The sequence below is a fragment of the Halichoerus grypus genome, chromosome 9 (assembly GCF_964656455.1).
Source record: "Halichoerus grypus chromosome 9, mHalGry1.hap1.1, whole genome shotgun sequence".
NCBI classification, from domain to species: Eukaryota; Metazoa; Chordata; class Mammalia; order Carnivora; family Phocidae; genus Halichoerus; species Halichoerus grypus.
Genome location: NC_135720.1, coordinates 94,451,746 through 94,469,581, shown reverse-complemented (window position 1 = coordinate 94,469,581; position 17,836 = coordinate 94,451,746). Strand labels below are relative to the sequence as shown.

The 17,836-nt window shown below is 36.3% G+C and overlaps 1 protein-coding gene across 2 annotated transcripts in view; it reads right to left on the bottom strand.

Moving 5' to 3' along the window:
• Positions 1–15,732: 15,732 nt before the first annotated feature.
• BMP5 (bone morphogenetic protein 5) overlaps positions 15,733–17,836 on the bottom strand; it is a 119,177-nt gene continuing 117,073 nt past the window's right edge. For both annotated transcript variants that reach the window (XM_036120597.2, XM_036120598.2), the window contains one exon: positions 15,733–17,553. In XM_036120597.2, the coding sequence (XP_035976490.1) occupies positions 17,404–17,553 (150 nt within the window). In that variant the 3' untranslated portion in view covers positions 15,733–17,403. The remainder of the gene's footprint in view (positions 17,554–17,836) is intronic.

Sequence of the window (17,836 nt, the reverse complement as noted above, 5' to 3'; positions counted from 1 at the left end):
GATTCTCTGTGCCTTCAATTCTGGGGGTTATTTATTTATTTATTTATTTATTTTTATTTTTAATTTTTTTTATCTAGAAAAGTCCTTTTTTGACTAAGATATAGTCATTCTATTTCTTGCAACATAAGATTTGAACAAGATAGCGAATGGGTTATAGGAAAGAACTTTCAGAAAAATGTGAGGAATTTGGTATTGGTCATCTGATTCAAATAGGGTAGAAGGCAAGGAAAGTCTCATTAATATTCCAAGATAGGAATCAAACAGCTCCTTAACATGAAGTGATAGCACCTGATAAAAGGTATTATCTAAGGTCATTAATAATCAAGTGCCCTTTGGAGGCAAAGACCTAGGGCACTCTGAGTCTAGTGCTAAGGAACAGTGTAAATGGTATAAAGAAATCAAAGATTCAGAGATGAGTATTTCTCAATTTGGAAAATTTATAGGAAGAAAAACCCATAAAAGTCTAGGTACTAAATAATAAGCTCAAGAAGGAACTCCAATAACACACATCCGTCCTTTACCTGATAAGTGATAAAACCTAAATGGTATTGTTTAATTCTTTCTTTCATCTACTCATTTATATATATATTTTAAGAGTTTATTTATTTATTTGTCAGAGAGAGCAAGCACAAGCGGGGGAGCAACAGGTTGAGGAAGAAGCAGGCTCCCCACTGAGCAGGGAGCCTGATGCGGGACTCGATTCCAGGACCGTGGGATCACGACCTGAGCCGAAGGCAGACGTTTAACTGACTGAACCACCCAGGCGCCCCTCCTCATTTATATTTGAGCACATATATACATATTGGCACTTGGATAGTTGCTAGAAATAACAGATAAGGCTACACACATATACAATTTTTGCCTTCAGGAAGCTTACAGCCTCATACCATAGGACAGATATAGACTCCTAAATTTAAGATACACATCCATTTAATAATATAAAATAGTTAATACATTAAATATATTAATTAAATTCCTTGACCCTCATTAGGCAAAACCTGACAAAAACAAAATTCTGGCAATTAGATCATTAAGGATAAACTGGCTCTAGAGATACTGTGTTTGGTTAAATAATTACCTTGAAAATATGGCACAAAATATCCAATCTAGATAAACAATTCCTTTCCACCAACACACTCTTCCTGATTTCACAAAAAAAGTTTCCATCAGCTTTTGTGGAAAAAATATATTATATATCCTCTTCACCATGTGAAAAAATAATTGCCTATTTCATCAGATCAGTATGGTACTTAAACCTGTAAAGATTTAACCAGCTGTTTATAATTTCGCCTATCCTCTCTTTAACTCACATTAACTTAAAATGGAACTTGGGTAATTGCATGATGGGAATTCAAAACTCATTATTACAGGCAATGAGTTTGAAATTGATTTTTCATGTTGACACTTTATACAATCAGAATTATTGATTCTAAAATGAAGATCCGATTGATAGAACTATTTCCCTACCCTATTACTATATTCATTTATATTCCAACTAAAAAACAACCTCAATTTGAATCTATTTCGTATGACTGAGTAATTTAAAGTTACATTTCTTTGATTGCAAGAATATTCCTTAAATATATTCAAAGTGAAACTTTCAATCCAAAGCACTTATACTTAATTTTCCTGGAATTGAAATTGTATCCAAGGCCTTTAGGGTAAAGTTGAGTTTTTAAATGTTCTAACAAAATGTTTATAAATCGGCTCTAGAGCTCTGACTTGTTAATTCAGTTAGAGATGCTGAAATCCAGGTGAGAGAAATTGTGATTACATTAGATTGATTCCTTTTATGAGCCAAAACTACTCCATTCAAAATTCTAAAATCTTAATACATTATTTGTAAAAAGATAGTTATCTAAATTAAACTACTGCCTGAGATGCTTGATAAAGTAGATATGGAATAATTATCAATATATTACTACTCTTCTTGTATTGCTTTTAATACTCCTTAGAATATAGAGTATTTTCTGCTAATACAAAGGCTGCTAAGGCATTTATTTTTATTGAACTCCCTTTCCATTAGTTTTACCTGTCATACAGAAATTTTTAAAAGATTTTATTTATTTATTTACTTACTTACTTACTTGGAAGAGAGAGAGAGAGAATGTGTAGGGGAAGAGACAGGGAGAAGGACAAGCAGACTCTGTGGTGACCACAAGCCTCAGTGCGGGGCTCCATCAGAGGACTCTGCGATCATGGCCTGAGCCAAATCAAGAGTCGGACGCCTAACCAACTGAGCCACCCAGGTGCCCCTGTCATGCAGAATTTTTAACCAAGTTTCAATAATTTGTCACTGCTGCTGCTGTTTGGGGGGTTATTGTTATTGTTGCTACTGATGTTGTTTCTATCATAGAAAGTGCCATTAAAAATTCCATTCTTTTCCTTGTTTTATTATGTTCAGTTAGCCAACATATAGTAATAAATAAATTAATTAATTAATTAATAAGCCATTTCTTGGATTTCTGTGAGGGACAATGTAGCCAGGGGGTTCAAGGCCAACGTTACATAGAATAAGTTCTTGAAAGTTGAGCTCTGGACAAGGAAAGCACCAAATGACCCATTTATACAAAAGTATCTTTCTCACCAAGTTGTTTGATTCCTGTTGCCCAACTATTCCCTTTCAGATTGTAACTACAGTTTGTACCTACAAATTTAATCTTTAATTTATTAAAACTGAAATATATTACTTGAGCTAAGGTGGGACATTAATCTAGTGATACCACCATTTGACTTCCCAGGCATAAACATAATAAGAGTAGAACCAAACAAAAATGGTACCCAGTAGTATATGGCATTTGGTTGCTTAAGTAGAGCAGGGGAGAGACAAAAGGAGTTTCTGGCATTTGGGACCCATACAGACATGTCTAAACTGGACTTGAGGTATTCGAGCCTTCCAGATATCTGGGAGAGAAGTAACCAGAATTAGAACGATATTCTAAGAAAGAAATATTCAGGAAGAGGGATGGGGACAGGTAAAGAGGAATGTAGTCCCTCTACTCTATCATATTTTCCAAGATGGGCCCTTGAAGAACATAAATAGCAAATCCTTTTCTAATGTAATTTATTCACCATCGTATGCTCCTTTGGAAAAGTTTCCAGTTATGATTTGTAAAATGACTATCATATCTTCCACCAGAAAATAAATAATTAACTATTTTGTCAAAAAGTAACCTTATGTTAATTAGGGCATAGAAGGAATGATGGCCAACAGCTATATAGAAACTGTATCAGCTAGTAGGTGGCAATGTGTACGTATCACGATCCTCCCCATGTAATTAAACTATAAACTTTCTTTTTTTAAAGAATGTCACTAAGTAATTATTCTCTTGACACAAAATAAGGGGAAAATTTTTTATTATTCTTGGGAAATAACTTGACCTTCAGCTTCCCAGAGTGACAATTTGGGAACTTTCAACCAAAATGTACCAGTTGTTTTTAATTGCCATGAGGACTAAAGGGGAATAAAGTAGGTAATACTGTATTATATATTTACTGCCTGCAAAATTAAAGGAAAAAATTGTAAAATCTAATATTACCTTTGTGATTTGATAACCAAATCGAAAATTATTTGATATGTACAACAAAAATTAACTTTGATTAATTTTAATATATTTTATATATAACTTTTATATATAAAATATAATAATTATATATTTTATGTAATAATTTATACAATTGTATTTTATATAATTTTAACTTTAAATAAAAGAGAAAGACTCTTTTATCATAATGTAAGATGGGATGTGATGCAAAGAGTGAATCTTGAGTTTAATTCCCATCGAAAAATAATCAACTGAGAGATATTGTACATTAATATTCATTTTAGAAATAAGCTGTATAAATCAGATCTATGCACTTGCTAAGAACTAACATTTTGAGAAACCAGAGAGAGCATAATGATACCCACACTCAGGGTTTTTGTTATATAAACCAAGCATCTTTCACTGCTGAAAATAAGAGAGCCCTTGGAACAAAATTCCACTTTATGTTTATAGTTATGTATCAGTAAGCTAAGTCCACAATAATGCTATGTAATGCTAATGTAACAACCAATCACAAAAATCTCAACAGCATACAGGAATAAGCCTTTATTTACTCAGGTTATCTCTGGGTCAGCTAATCTAAGTGGGGCAAGGCTTGGAAGCCCTGTTGAGCTTGACTGGGTTCTTGCATGTGTCAATGGGTCTTTACCTCCGAGACTTTCTCATCCTTCTCCTGAAATAACAGGGTACCTAAACATATCCTCATGGTATTGCTAGTGATGCAATAGAGAGAAAGCCGAATCATGCAAGTGCTTTTCCACACTTTTTTCATTTCACACCCACCAATTTTCCATTAGACATAGTAAATTATGTTGTCGAGTTCAAAGGCAAGGAGTGGAAAAATACACTTCACATTTTTAGTGAAAGGAACTTTAAGTCCAACAACAAAGGGTATGGATAGAGGAAAGGCTGAATAACTGGGCCTATTAATAAAGACTACCGTAACTCTGTCTATAGCACATAGGATTTTGCTCCAGCTTCTCCTATGGCTTCCTTCTCTAATTCCATGGGCCCAAAGAGCTATCCACATTTGTTATTGGTATTTTTCATTTGCTTTTAAACATATACAGTAAACCTCTCTTGATCCATAAAAATATCATTCAGAAAATACCTCTTCCAAACTGCCTGTTTAGGGAAGTCATTTAGAGGAATGTCGTATCTGACTCATTCTTTAGAGAAAGTGTGATGCATAGGCCAGTACTTGAGCTCTGCTTTTAGGGAGGGGCTCTAGGAGACACTAATGCACAACAGCATGAGTGTGATAATCAAATAGCAAAGGATAACAAAGAATGTGGGGAATGGACATTCTGCCCTCTAGGCTTCCTTCCTGCCTCCCATCCATTCTCCCCAAACCCTCGGTTTGTTCATGCCTATCCATATGCATGCTTTTATGTATTTCCCTCCCACATGGACTCTGGGCTTGGTTCACATGCCTTGCGTTGGCTTATAGGATAATATAAAATGTGATACAAGACCCTGAATGGACTTGCACATCAGACTGTGCTTTCTAACTTCTAGGAATTCTGTAATGACTAGCATGGAAATAAGCCTGCTGGAGACTTGAGGCCTAGCCACCCCTATCACTCCTACTGAAACAGCACCAACCAACAGCCTACACCAACTGCCAGACATGAATAATGGTACCTAAGACCGCCCAGCCCCGCAGCTGCAAAAACTGACTACAGCTTCAGGAGTGAGTCCAGATAAGATCAGTAGAACAAGGATAGCTGAGTCTAGTCCAAGTTGCTGATCTACTGAATTGTGAGCTAGTAAATCCATTGTTGTAACCCATTAAGATGTAAAGGTATTGTTTTATATGAAAACACTAACTGAGACATAATGTATATATGCATTTTTAAAAATGCTAATAAACTCTTAGCTATTTATACTACCATTTGTACTAAGAAATAGCATTACAAATAGCTCCATCCTCAATTAAAATCACTTTTCCATCCCTTTGGGCTAACCATTATCTTGAATTTTGATTTTTTTTATCATTCCCTTGCTATTTTTTAATGTACACATACATATATATGCCTACAGATGTATTATTTAGTTTTGCTTTATTTTGAGATTTATAAAAATTACATCATACCATATAAAACCTTCTACGATGAACTTTATTTTTCCAATATTATGCTTGTGAGATTTATCCACGAAGTTGTGGTTTACTCATTTCACTGCTTTATTATATGACATATTTGTCCATTTTCTGTAGATGAACATCTGTGTCATGTCTGGCTTTTCAGTTGTAACATACATATATTTGTTTGTTTTTTATTGTTTCCTCAGATGAACACTTTTGTAATAAACCTTCTTGTATAATTTTCCAGTTCAAATCTTCAGAAGTATTTCCATTGGTGAATATTTAGAAGAGGAATCATTAGGTGGTAAAGTCTGTGAATATTCTTTACAGGATTATGCTAAATTGTTTTCAAAATTATTTTACCAATAATTTATACTCCCAATTTATTTACCCGATTTATACTCCCATTAGCAGCATAATGATCCAAATTCTCTCCAACAGTCAATATTTCTTTCTTTAATAAAAATTATTTGCCAATCTGATGTGAAATGCTATCTCATTGTGGTCTTTACTTGCCTTTTTATAAATGTTAGTGAGGCTGAACATTGTCCATGTATTACTTGGTTATTATTTTCTTCTTTGGGAAATGCCTGCTCAAATTTTTACTCATTTTTCTACTGAATTGTTCATATACCTTTCCTCATTCATTGTTTTAATGTTTCTGTCTTCTCATCTTAATGTATGTCTCATTTACATTTAGCTAATAAGTAGGAACTCAAACTCTTCACCAAGGAAAGCTAGACAACAGAGAGTCACACACATGTCAATTTACACAGCTTTCTCATGACAAGGCTTTTTCTTATTTCATTTTCTTTTTCACAGATAATACTACAGTAAACTGGTTTAGTACACTTATTTCAAAACAGATTAAGCATCTGTATTCCTGATTTGATTGTTTGGCACTCTCTACATCCTTGTGACGAGATGTTTGAAAAGAAAAGTAAGAAAACAGACTTCTTCAAAATGTTCATCATGTTAAACATGCAACAGACTTGGCTAAGCTCTTCTAAATCAACTCCCAGAACATCATCTAGCATACAGCACTCCCTCAGAGAGCTGTTAGAAGCCTTGAATAATAAAACAAATAAAATACAGAGCATACTTAAAAGACTTCTTCAGGCTCTAGAGACAAAATTTGAGGCACTGATCTTTAAAGTTAGTAAAATTAAAATAAGAGCAAGCAGCACAGATTAAAGAAAGGTATCGGCATAAAATTAACCATATATTCATTTTTGTCATTAGTATGAACACGATACATGATTATGCCTAATAGAAGTAAAACACCTTAACGCCTTAATAATATTGTGCTCCTATAAAACAGTGACACGGATACTACACGTCTAGAAAATTTGGGGCTCATATTCACATTGTTTCCTTGTGATAGAAATTTTTCTGTATCAGTATACACAGTTCTCCTAAAAAACAAACTTTCTTACTAGCTCCTAATGCCAAAAAAAAAAAGTTTCAGCTTCACAAACAGAAAATAGCTCTAATTTTAGCTCAAAATAAAGCTGTGTGTACATGAAAGAAATTTTAATAATATGCTAGGGAACTTGCAATTAAAAGTTTCAAGATGGGGGCGCCTGGGTGGCTCAGTTGGTTAAGCAACTGCCTTTCTGCTCAGGTCATGATCTTGGAGTCTCGGGATTGAGTCCCGCATCGGACTCCCTGCTCAGCGGGGAGTCTGCTTCTCCCTCTGACCCTCCTCCCTCCTGTGCTCTCTCAAATGAATAAATACAAATCTTAAAAAAAAATAAAATTAAAAAAAAGTTTCAAGGTGGAATTGGCCCTTGTCAATGCGGAGAGATAGGAATGATAAAAAAATCAGCAGCACTTCGATGAAGGGGTTTTCAGTCTCTGCTTGAAGAGCCATTTTAATGTTCAGTAAAATTTTAAATTAGAGATATCTTCATTATGTCTCTCCTGAGACCTTTACGCTACCTTTAAAGTTCATTGTCCCCCTTATTACATGTATAGTATGATGGAAAATAATGTATTACACTTTTGTATTTGTTTTTCATTAAGAACCCGAATGCATATAACATTTATGTCAGTGACATTTTATACAAAAGTTCCCAGATATTTAGCTTCATCCTTTTTCTCACTGCACCTTCACTCTCCCAAAACTGCTTCGACTCTCTTAAAAGTACAGCAAACATTATTATTACAAAATGATAGAAAGTTATTTAGTAAACTAATACCTGAATTTTATTTTCTACAATACCTATAGGGAGTTCCAACTGAATTTTCTCAATAAACAGAGACAACCTGATTCACAAAGCCCTGTGGCAGACAGGAGCACAACTAAGTTGATTTTCTTCATGTCAGTATCTGTTTCCCACAGGTAGTCCTTGGTCATAATCAAGCAGTGGGTTATAAAAGCTGGAGAAGGGTTCTCACTTAACTGCTAGACTATTTGCAGCAGTGATCTCATTGATTGCTTGGCTTTACGTATCACCTATATACTAATAATTTACAGATTTATATCTTTGCCCGGGACCTCTCCTGTAATCTCAGGGCTCATATTTCTAACCACTTTTTGGAACTTTCACTCAGAAGTGAACATACCCTGAATCAAACTCTCAACTCCTTGGGGCAGTCCCTCCCCATCCTATGCTGGAGCTCAGTAAATGATTCTTCTTCCATTTACTCACGCCATATATATATATATATATATATATATATATATATATATATATTTTTTTTTTTTTTTTTTTTTTTTTTTTTAAAGATGGTGACAGAGAGCACAAGCGGGGCATGCAAGCACAGGCGGGGAGAGCAAGCACGAGCGGGGAGGGGGAGGAGAAGGAGAAGAGGCATCACCCTGAGCAGAGAGCCTGATATGGGGCTCGATTCCAGGACCCTGGGATCATGACCTGAGCCGAAGGCAGACGCTTAACTGACTGAGCCACTCAGGTGCTCCTACTCAGGCCATATTAGTGGGAGTCACCTTTAACTCACTCTTTTGTCACATCCCAGTAGCAAATCCTATCTACTCTACCTCTGAAATATTTCCGGATTCTAATGACTTCTCACCACTTCCACAGTTTACCACACTGGTCCAAGTCACCATACTCTCTAAGACTGGATGATTTCAAAATTTCCTAAACTGTCTTTCTGCATCTGTCTTTGCTGTCTTACCCGGGGCTCTCCTTACAACAGCCAATGCTCCTTTTAAAACACAAGCCATGCCCTTTTCTACTCAAAAACTCTGAATGTCTTTTCATTTCAGAGTAAAAATTCAAAGTCCTCGTGGTGGGCTTTAAGACTCTACACCATCTGACTCCCTGCCATCTCCCTGAATTCATGTCTTCCCTCTGGCCTGAACACTCACTCTACTCTACCATGACCACACTAGCTTCCTTGCTTCTCAGACGTGCCAAGCACACTGTTGCTACCTTGGCCAGGAATGTTCTTCCCACAGATGACTACATAAATAACTCCTTTTGTCTCTATGTTCAGTTCTGTGTCACCACTACATGAATGAAGTAGCACTTTCTACTTTCTGGAGGCCTTTTTTTTTCCATTTGTAATTTAGAAGTACTAAATCATCTGGTGGGCTCCATATTGTGCACCTTGTTGTACGCTGATTAGAATGCCCTCGAGGTTCCAGTTCAAGATGGCAACACAGGAAGATCCTGAAATTACCTCCTCCCATGGGTACGTGGAATCTACAGCTATATAAATGGAACAATTTCCTCTTTAAAAAACCTAAAAACTGGCAGAGCAACCCCTTCATGTTGGGCAAACAAGACAGTAACCACATCAAAGGGAGGAGGAAAGTCTGAGATAAAAATCTCACCATAAACCCCACCCCGGCACGGAGACCCACAATCAGGAGGCAACTCAAAACCCAGAGCTTCTCGGGCGCCTGGGTGGCTCAGTCGTTAAGCGTCTGCCTTCGGCTCAGGTCATGATCCCAGGGTCCTGGGATCGAGTCCCACATCGGGCTCCCTGCTCTGCGGGAAGCCCGCTTCTCCCTCTCCCACTCCCCCTGCTTGTGTTCCTGCTCTCGCTGTCTCTCTCTGTCAAATAAATAAATAAAATCTTTAAAAAAAAAAAAAAAACCCAGAGCTTCTCCCTGAGAGGCAAAGGGTTTGTTCCTCACGTCAAGCACGCTACCATTTAAGACCAGCACCTGAGCAATGAGCTCACAAAACATCTGACTTTGAAAACAAGCTAGGCTTGTGCCTGTGAGAGTTGCGGGACTGAGGTGAACTGAGAAACACTACTTAAAGTGCTAACTTGCAAACTCACCTGTCCCAGGGTCCGGTGTAGAAGCAGCCCTCTGAAAAGCACCCAGATCATACGTGAATGAGACTCATTTGCTAATCCGGAAGCATCGGTCTGAGGGGCTGGGGCCTGCTGGGGTATGCTCCAGGGTTGGAGGCTGGGGGGGCCATCTTGTTAAAGCCTCTCCCTCTGCCTTTTTAAAGCCAACAGGTGGGGCGCCTGCGTGGCTCAGTCGTTAAGCGTCTGCCTTCGGCTCAGGTCAGGATCCCAGGGTCCTGGGATCGAGCTCCACATCGGGCTCCCTGCTCAGCAGGAAGCTGCTTCTCCCTCTCCCATTCCCCCTGCTTGTGTTCCCTCTCTCGCTGTGTCTCTCTCTGACAAATAAATAAAATCTTTAAAATAAATAAAGCCAGCAGGCACCATCTCTTTCCTCCCTTCCTTCCTTACTTCCTTCCTCTTTCTTTTCTTTCTTCCTTTCTTTTTCCTTTTTTTTTTTAAGCAGGTACAATCGTTTCACCTCTCCCTGCCTTGCTCCAGCCAGTGTGCACCATGTTTGCACTCTCCAGAGTGCAAGTATCTCCTGGAGGGGAGGTTCTACATATGTCTGGTGCCCTGATTTTTATGTCTGATGACCCAGTTTTTGCAGCTGCCACCCAGGGGACACCCCTTCGTTTCCTGACTCTGGAGGCCAGGGATACTTGTGTTCCTAGGTCCCACAGGACTGTAACAATCAGAGACTGTGCTTGGCAGGCTACCATCCCCAGGGCACTGCACAGATAAGAGATTGAAACACACCCACAGCCTTTCTGTGAAAGAGGCCTACTTTGGAGCTTTGGAACGTTGGTCTTACAAGTAGGCTTCAGGTTTGGCACACATCTAGAAGCTACAGAGATGCAGGGAACATAGAGGAGGACACCATTTTTGCACTCTCCTTCCATCTTGCTCCAGGTGATGGGTATCTCCTAAAAGGGAGCTTATATACTCATCTGGAGCCCTGATTTTTGCTACTGCCTCTCAGGAAAAACCTCCAGATTGCCCGATGATGGTGACCAGGAGGGCTTCACTTGTGGTCCCAAAGGACTATATATATATTTGCATACTTTAAAAGCTGCTGCCTGAGCGTGTGGCTTCCATTCACCTTGAATCTAGGGGCTGACTGAGATCTTCCCCTGGTCAGTCACTGACTGGTCTTGGCACACCCTCAACTAGTGGGAGCTATTAAAATAGATAGGCTGCTTGTCTCACAAAGATTTGAGAGACAACCAAGAGCTAGGGAAAGGTTGAATGCTAAGGTTCAGCAACTACACAAGGCTACTCCTTCAATACTGGGAGAGGTGGTTGTTTCATCTAATGCATAGAAATCAACGCTGAGCCAAACAAAATGAAGAAGCAGAAGAATATGTTTCAAGCAAAACAACAAGATAAAACCTCAGGGAAAAGAGAACAAGAGAGAGAGAGAGAGAGAAGAATGAAAGAAAGAAAGAAAAAGAAGAAAGAAAGAAGAAAGAAAGAAAGAAAGAAAGAAAGAAGAAAGAAAGAAAGAAGAAAGAAAGAAAAAGAAGAAAGAAAGAAAGATCTAATGACACGCCGATTAGAATGCCCTAAAAGTGAAAGATACTTTGCCTGGGGACATTTGTTTTAAAATAAAGAATTGAGATCCCTCACTCAGCTTTGACAATATTCCTTTTATGTTTGCTTATTTTCTATTAAAATAATAAATTAAGCTACCTTAATTTATTCATTTCCAAATTATTTATAGAACATCAACTATGAGAATATCTTTATGATAATATTTAAGGAATTAATAAATGAGTGAACATGGTTGGACTTCTTCATCATACCATGTAGAAGAAACAAAAGATTTTCCAAATAACTCTAATAGCTGGCATAATGTGATGCATGTCTCAGAAGCAGGAGTGCTGCAGTAGTTTATTAGAGGGATTAAACACATCTGGTTTGGTGTATTAGGTCTTTTTGAAGGAAATAGCAAATGAGAAGTCACTCCAGGAATCAGAAGAATATTAGCAGGCAAAATTTAGGGAGGGCATTCCTGGTGAACGGAAAAATGTTATCAAGGCCCAGAAGCTGGATTAGTGTATTAGGGATACAGGAAATACTTTACTTCCCTTTAATAATAGCCCGAGGAGGTTGGTGTGAAAAGAGATTCATTGGACCCATTATGTTCAATAGCCAAGATTTTTCAAATATTCTTCCTTCTCATCATAACATCTTTGGAAAAGTGCTTGTTCTCTCCCATAGGCTTTATTTCATTTTCTAAGTGGAATCACCTTAGTCTCACTGATATCAACATGCATTGTTGAATACAATACTGTGAACTTTCGTCTTAAAGACAAGTAATTTTCAAATCACCAGAGTCTTGAAGCACCTGAGTGGCTCAGTCAGTTGAGCATCTGACTCCTGATTTTGGCTCAGGTCCTGATTTCAGGGTTGTGAGATCGAGATCAAGCCCCACTTTGGGCTCCACGCTGGGCATAGAGTCTGCTTAAGACTCTCTCTCTCCCTCTTCCTCTGCCTCTTCCCCACCCCACCCTCCATCACATGCGCATTCTCTCTCTCTCTCTCTCTCATAAATAAATAGGTTCAAAACACCAGAGTCTTAATAACCTTAAGAAGAGAATAACATTGTATGCCAAAATAAGATCCTTTTTTGTTTATTAATTTTAGACATGTAATTTTAAAAACTATTCTAGAAACAATTTTATGAGAAGATATGCCAAAAGTCAATAGGCAACAGTATGTCCTTATATTCAAAACAGTAATGACTGGTTTGTATTAAAATGTAAATATACTTTATTAATATAATTAACCCAGTTTTCCTGTGGTGGGTATTGTCTAGGTATATATTTTACCTTCCTTTTACTTTCAACCTTCCTGTGTTTTAAAGTTTTAGGTGTGTTTCTTTTGAACAGAACGTTACTAGCTGTTGAATCCAATCCGGCGGTAGTGATCTTTTCAGTCCATTTACATGTAATATTATGTGACTATGTAAGGATTTACTTCCATCATTTTATTATATGCAATATTTCCCCTTTGCTATGTTTTTTAAAACCCTTTTCTTCTTTTTTATCTTGTTGAATTGACTGTATGTTACCACATTGCAATTATCCCTTCTAATGGTTTAGAACAGGGGTCAGCAAAGTACCAACTGTGGGCCGAACCACACCCACCACATTTTTTTTAAGTAAAATCTTATTGGAATACAGTTACACATATTAGGGTGCATATCGCCGATGGCTGCTTTCCTGCTCCCACAGCAGAGTAGAGTAGTTGGGACAGAAAACCCAAGCCTAAAATATTTATTATCACATCTTTTACAGAAAAATGTTGTCAACCCTGATTTAAAATATACACACTACTTTGTGTTCTGAAGTTAATGAGTTTAATTTAATCATCATTAAGTAAAATGCAAAGCCTATTATTTCCAACCATCCACCTTCCATTATATGTTGACTCTATTCAACCTGATTTGACACTGTTTAATTCTTTTGATTTTTAAAACCACACTTATGAGACATTATTATTTATTTTAGGCTAGCCCCATGTCTCCCATCTCCTTGCTCATCGTTATTACATATATTTCCTTTTGGGGCTTTCTTCCTGAGGTAAAACCTTTGGCAGTGCCTTTGCCGTTGATGATAAACTCTCTCTCAGTTTTACTTGCCTAAGAATGTTTTTATTTTGCCCTAATGTTTGGAATAGTTTTGCTAGATATAGAATTCCACATGACAGTTATTTTTCCTTAGCAGTCTGAAGATAGCCATTATATGTTGACTGACTTCCAAGTTGAGGAGCCAGCTCTGATAAAGAGGTCAGCTGTTAGCCCAAAAGTTGTCTCCAGTTTTCTGGAATACTGATTAAATGGATGTTAGAACTCCCTTTGATCCTCATATACTTTAAGTTCTCTCAAATTTCCCATTGTATTATATTTTTCTTTCCCCAAAATCCTATTGGTTCACTTAAAATATTTTGTATTCGTGTTTTTATTCTTTCTTCTTTAAAATATATAAAAATATACTTATTTATAAGTGTGTGTATGTATGTGGGTGTATGTGAATTATTGAAGAAAGTATAAAGATACATAATCTAAGATATATTATTGGCCTTGTGGCTCAATAGAGAATTATTTCCCTAGTTTGGGCTTTTTCTATAAGTATCTGCAGAAAAATAAACACAGTCCAACTTTTTAAGTAGGTTCTATTATATTTCACCACATAGTAGTAGCCACAGCGAACTGGGGAAAAAATACTGTTCACCTCACTAACCCCTCAGCTTAGGTTCTGTTTCCAAACTGGCTGGGTCCAGGGACTGTTTATGCAGTATTTTTTTGTCTTTTGTCCTTCTATATATAATCTTCAGAAGCTGTAGTGCATCTACCCATTCTCTCTCCATTGTGTATATATGTTGACCTTTGAGGAATGATGGGAGGCTAGCTGCCTCTGCAAAGTTGAAACTGAGATGCAAAGGTTAAGGTGCGTGTTTTAAAACTTCTGAAATTTCTCTTTCTTTTTAAAGGCTATATCTGATCCAGGTTCTTGTCTTTGAAAGACCCATGTTTCAAACAGGCTTTAACAAATATTACAACAGACGTTGAGGTAATTTTGCAGAACCAACAAATATTACAACAGACATTGAGGTAATTTTGCAGAACCCTTGCTCTTTTTAAATTGCTAACTTGGACATAGTGTCACTTTTCTGCCTAAATAAGAATAAATACTGGCATTGATTGTTACTTTTCCTACTTTCTCCTCAATTATGATCTTAACCAAACTTGATAAAATACAGATGTATATATGTATACTTAGCAACGTATATGTTTCATCAGCAAAGGCATCTTCACTTCTAACTTTAAAAAGTTCCAGGCTGAAAAAATAAAATAAAATAAAATGCAAAGGAGAAAACCTAGAACTGCAAATAATCTGAAATGAAAATTGGATGATAGATTGAGCACTTGACTGAGTAGTTATGAGATAGTGACGTGTTTGGGAAAGAGGATTTCTTCTGCCTTGAACGGAACTGCATCAAAAACATTACTCATTGTAAATTTCTTGGGAGATGATATTTGCCAGACTGTATAGTAGCCAGTAGACTCTGGCTCAGATTCGATGACGGTGATATAGGGATTATAAAATGACAGTTCTTGAGAAAAAAAATAATTTTCGATTTTCTTTCTTGTGTTTTTCTTATTTCTTTAGTTCACCGCAGACGATTTATTTTTGCCTTAGTTTTAAAGAACTTGATATTTGTGATTTATGCCCTTCTACTTTCAAAAAGAGTTAGGGCCACTTTACAAAGCAAGATACATATAAAGCAAGAATTTAAAAACAAACACACAAACAAAAAGCCAATACCTAACTAGCTAAAAAATCCTGAGTTGTTTGGACCCTGTTAAAACAGGCTACATTATTCTGGCTTCTGATAGTAGCTTAAGTATTACCAAAGTAATACTGCAAATTTACTGTTATAGCTATTTGAGAATAATTTAACTGAGCATATGTGCATATATGTATATACAGTCACATACCTAGTCTGAAAAATTATGAAAATACTGATGCCAATTATCTCCTCTCAAGTGAAAAAGAACAAGTGAGATATTTTTCCATCCCTATCATTTTTGCTATTTTAAAAATTTCTTTGTTGTTTGGGCAGATTAAGAAGATATTTAGTTCATGGATTGTTGCTTTGTCCATTTAACAGTGGATTATTTATTAAAAACACAAAAACCAGTTTTGGCAATTAAAAACAACATAAGGAATCATGTAATCCACCAACATTTTACATCTGATATTCTTAGAGTCTCAGCTTATGACATACTTACATTTTTGTATCCCTCTTAAATAAAGAGCCAAATCAGTAGAAACTAACATCACAAGTTTAATATATTTTAAAATATAGAAATATATTTAAACAGCACATTTGAAGAATCATATAATAGACTTCCGTTTCTTATTCTTACAATGGTACACTATTTATTTAAAAATATATTACTTAATGTACCCCCCAATATAGTTATTATCAAATTTTCTTTGATAAACTGTATTTTAAAACAACATTGTAATATACCTGAATTACAAACAAAAACCATAATATTTTTGAAGCTATTTCTGATAAAAGTTTTATTTGAAAAGTCCAAAAAGGTGATTAATAAATGGTGCTTTATGAATATTTTAGATGAGCTGTAAATAAGCTTAACCGTGGAGCCACCATAAATTGCAAGTAATCCATCTAAATGTCATTCTTCCGAAAGTTAATGTGTGTTAAAGAAAAGCCTTAGAAGGCAAAGAAAGAAAATAAATTAATTTCAGAGGGAAGAATACACATGCACATACACACAACAGAACCTTCCCATTTGGAATTATTTGTGCTTGGAGGAAGGTTTACAAAATCCCCTTACAAAATAAGGTTTTCATTGAGCTCGTTCTCAAAGATATGAAAAATGGATTTCAGCTGTTCTTTCGAAATGGCAATTCTGTCAAAGCCATTCTGGGATTTTTGGTAATTTCCTTCAGTTTAGTTTCAGTGCTTTTACCCTAAATAAAATCCCTTGCATCACATCAATCAGCAAACTCAGTTATAAAGGAGAGCTAAAGAAAATGGCTCTGTCGGCATCTTTGTTCGCTATGTTTTATGTATGCAGTGACTCTTGTCTGTGGGGAGGGAAGTAGAGCGCATGTAAATGTTTCTTTATTTTGGACTGTTTTTAAATCTGAAAAAAATCTGCAGCAGTAGTGTTCTAGATAATAGGCAGACATGATTTATTTGAGGTAAGAAGGTTGTACTACAATTTTTTAGTGTTAACTTGGAAAGTTACGGACACAGGCTCAAGCCTGTCTCCACAGAATTCCTGAAGCTTTGAGCGCTTTGCAAAATCTACAATACACAAGCCAAGAAGGAACATGCTCCTCCAGTTACACCAATTCTGTTAAAGCAAACAGTTATAACAATTATGTGTAATCTTTCAGCCTCTATGTTCTGCCTACAGCTTATTTATTCAAATCCAGGTCAACATTTCACTTTATCTAATGAAGCAGAAACTCTGAAAGAAAAATTGTGTTTATCCAAGCATTTTTGTTTGGGTTTTTTTTTTTTTAGTTTTATTTCTAAATAAATATCCTATCAGTTTTCACTGGCACAACATAACCAAATGCATTCAATCTCCTTCACCAGTGATTAACATGCAAAGGAGTTCTGTCTAATTTCAGAAAATTATAAAAAAATCGTATTAGAAAAAATGTTGAAATGGAATTGAATTGGACTTAGCATATCCCATTGAAAGTTACACCAGGCTATCTATTGTGTAATAGACCTATGAAATAGATTTTATTGATAAGGCATCCACAAAGGAGAATATATACCTTTAAATAAATAAAAGTGACTATATACACAATATTGTACATAGGTACAGAGATGAAATGAGCCAGACTAATTTTATGAAATTCCCTTCTTGTCTGAAAGCATACTTTTTATTATAGTCATAAACCTTAATACAGATCTTTTTCTTGTTACCATTACTACTTAACATCAGTGGCAGCCACATGAACGCACTACCATATTTCTGTATTTTTTCAAAATGACATTGGAGCTGTCATCAAAGTACAGCACAGAGATGGCATTTAATTTGGTTGGAGCACAACAAGGTTTTGGTACGTGGTCAGGAAACATCAGATGAACCTGGGAAAGAAACACATGTTTTGTTTTTTTAAGAAACATAGATAGGCACTTTGTCTACAGCTTTCAAATAATATTCTTGTTTTGTCACACTATCAGGCACACCCTTAAGCTATCACTCTTCTATTTATGTTCAATGGCTGAGTTGGGGGTTGGGGACTGGTAGTGAAGGATGTATTTTTAAGCATTAACACCTAGAGTCAACTCACCAGTTCTAATTATGTGTTGGGGCCTTGAAAAATATTCTACCAAATAAGGAAAACTCCTTCTATGGAATATTCGGTGG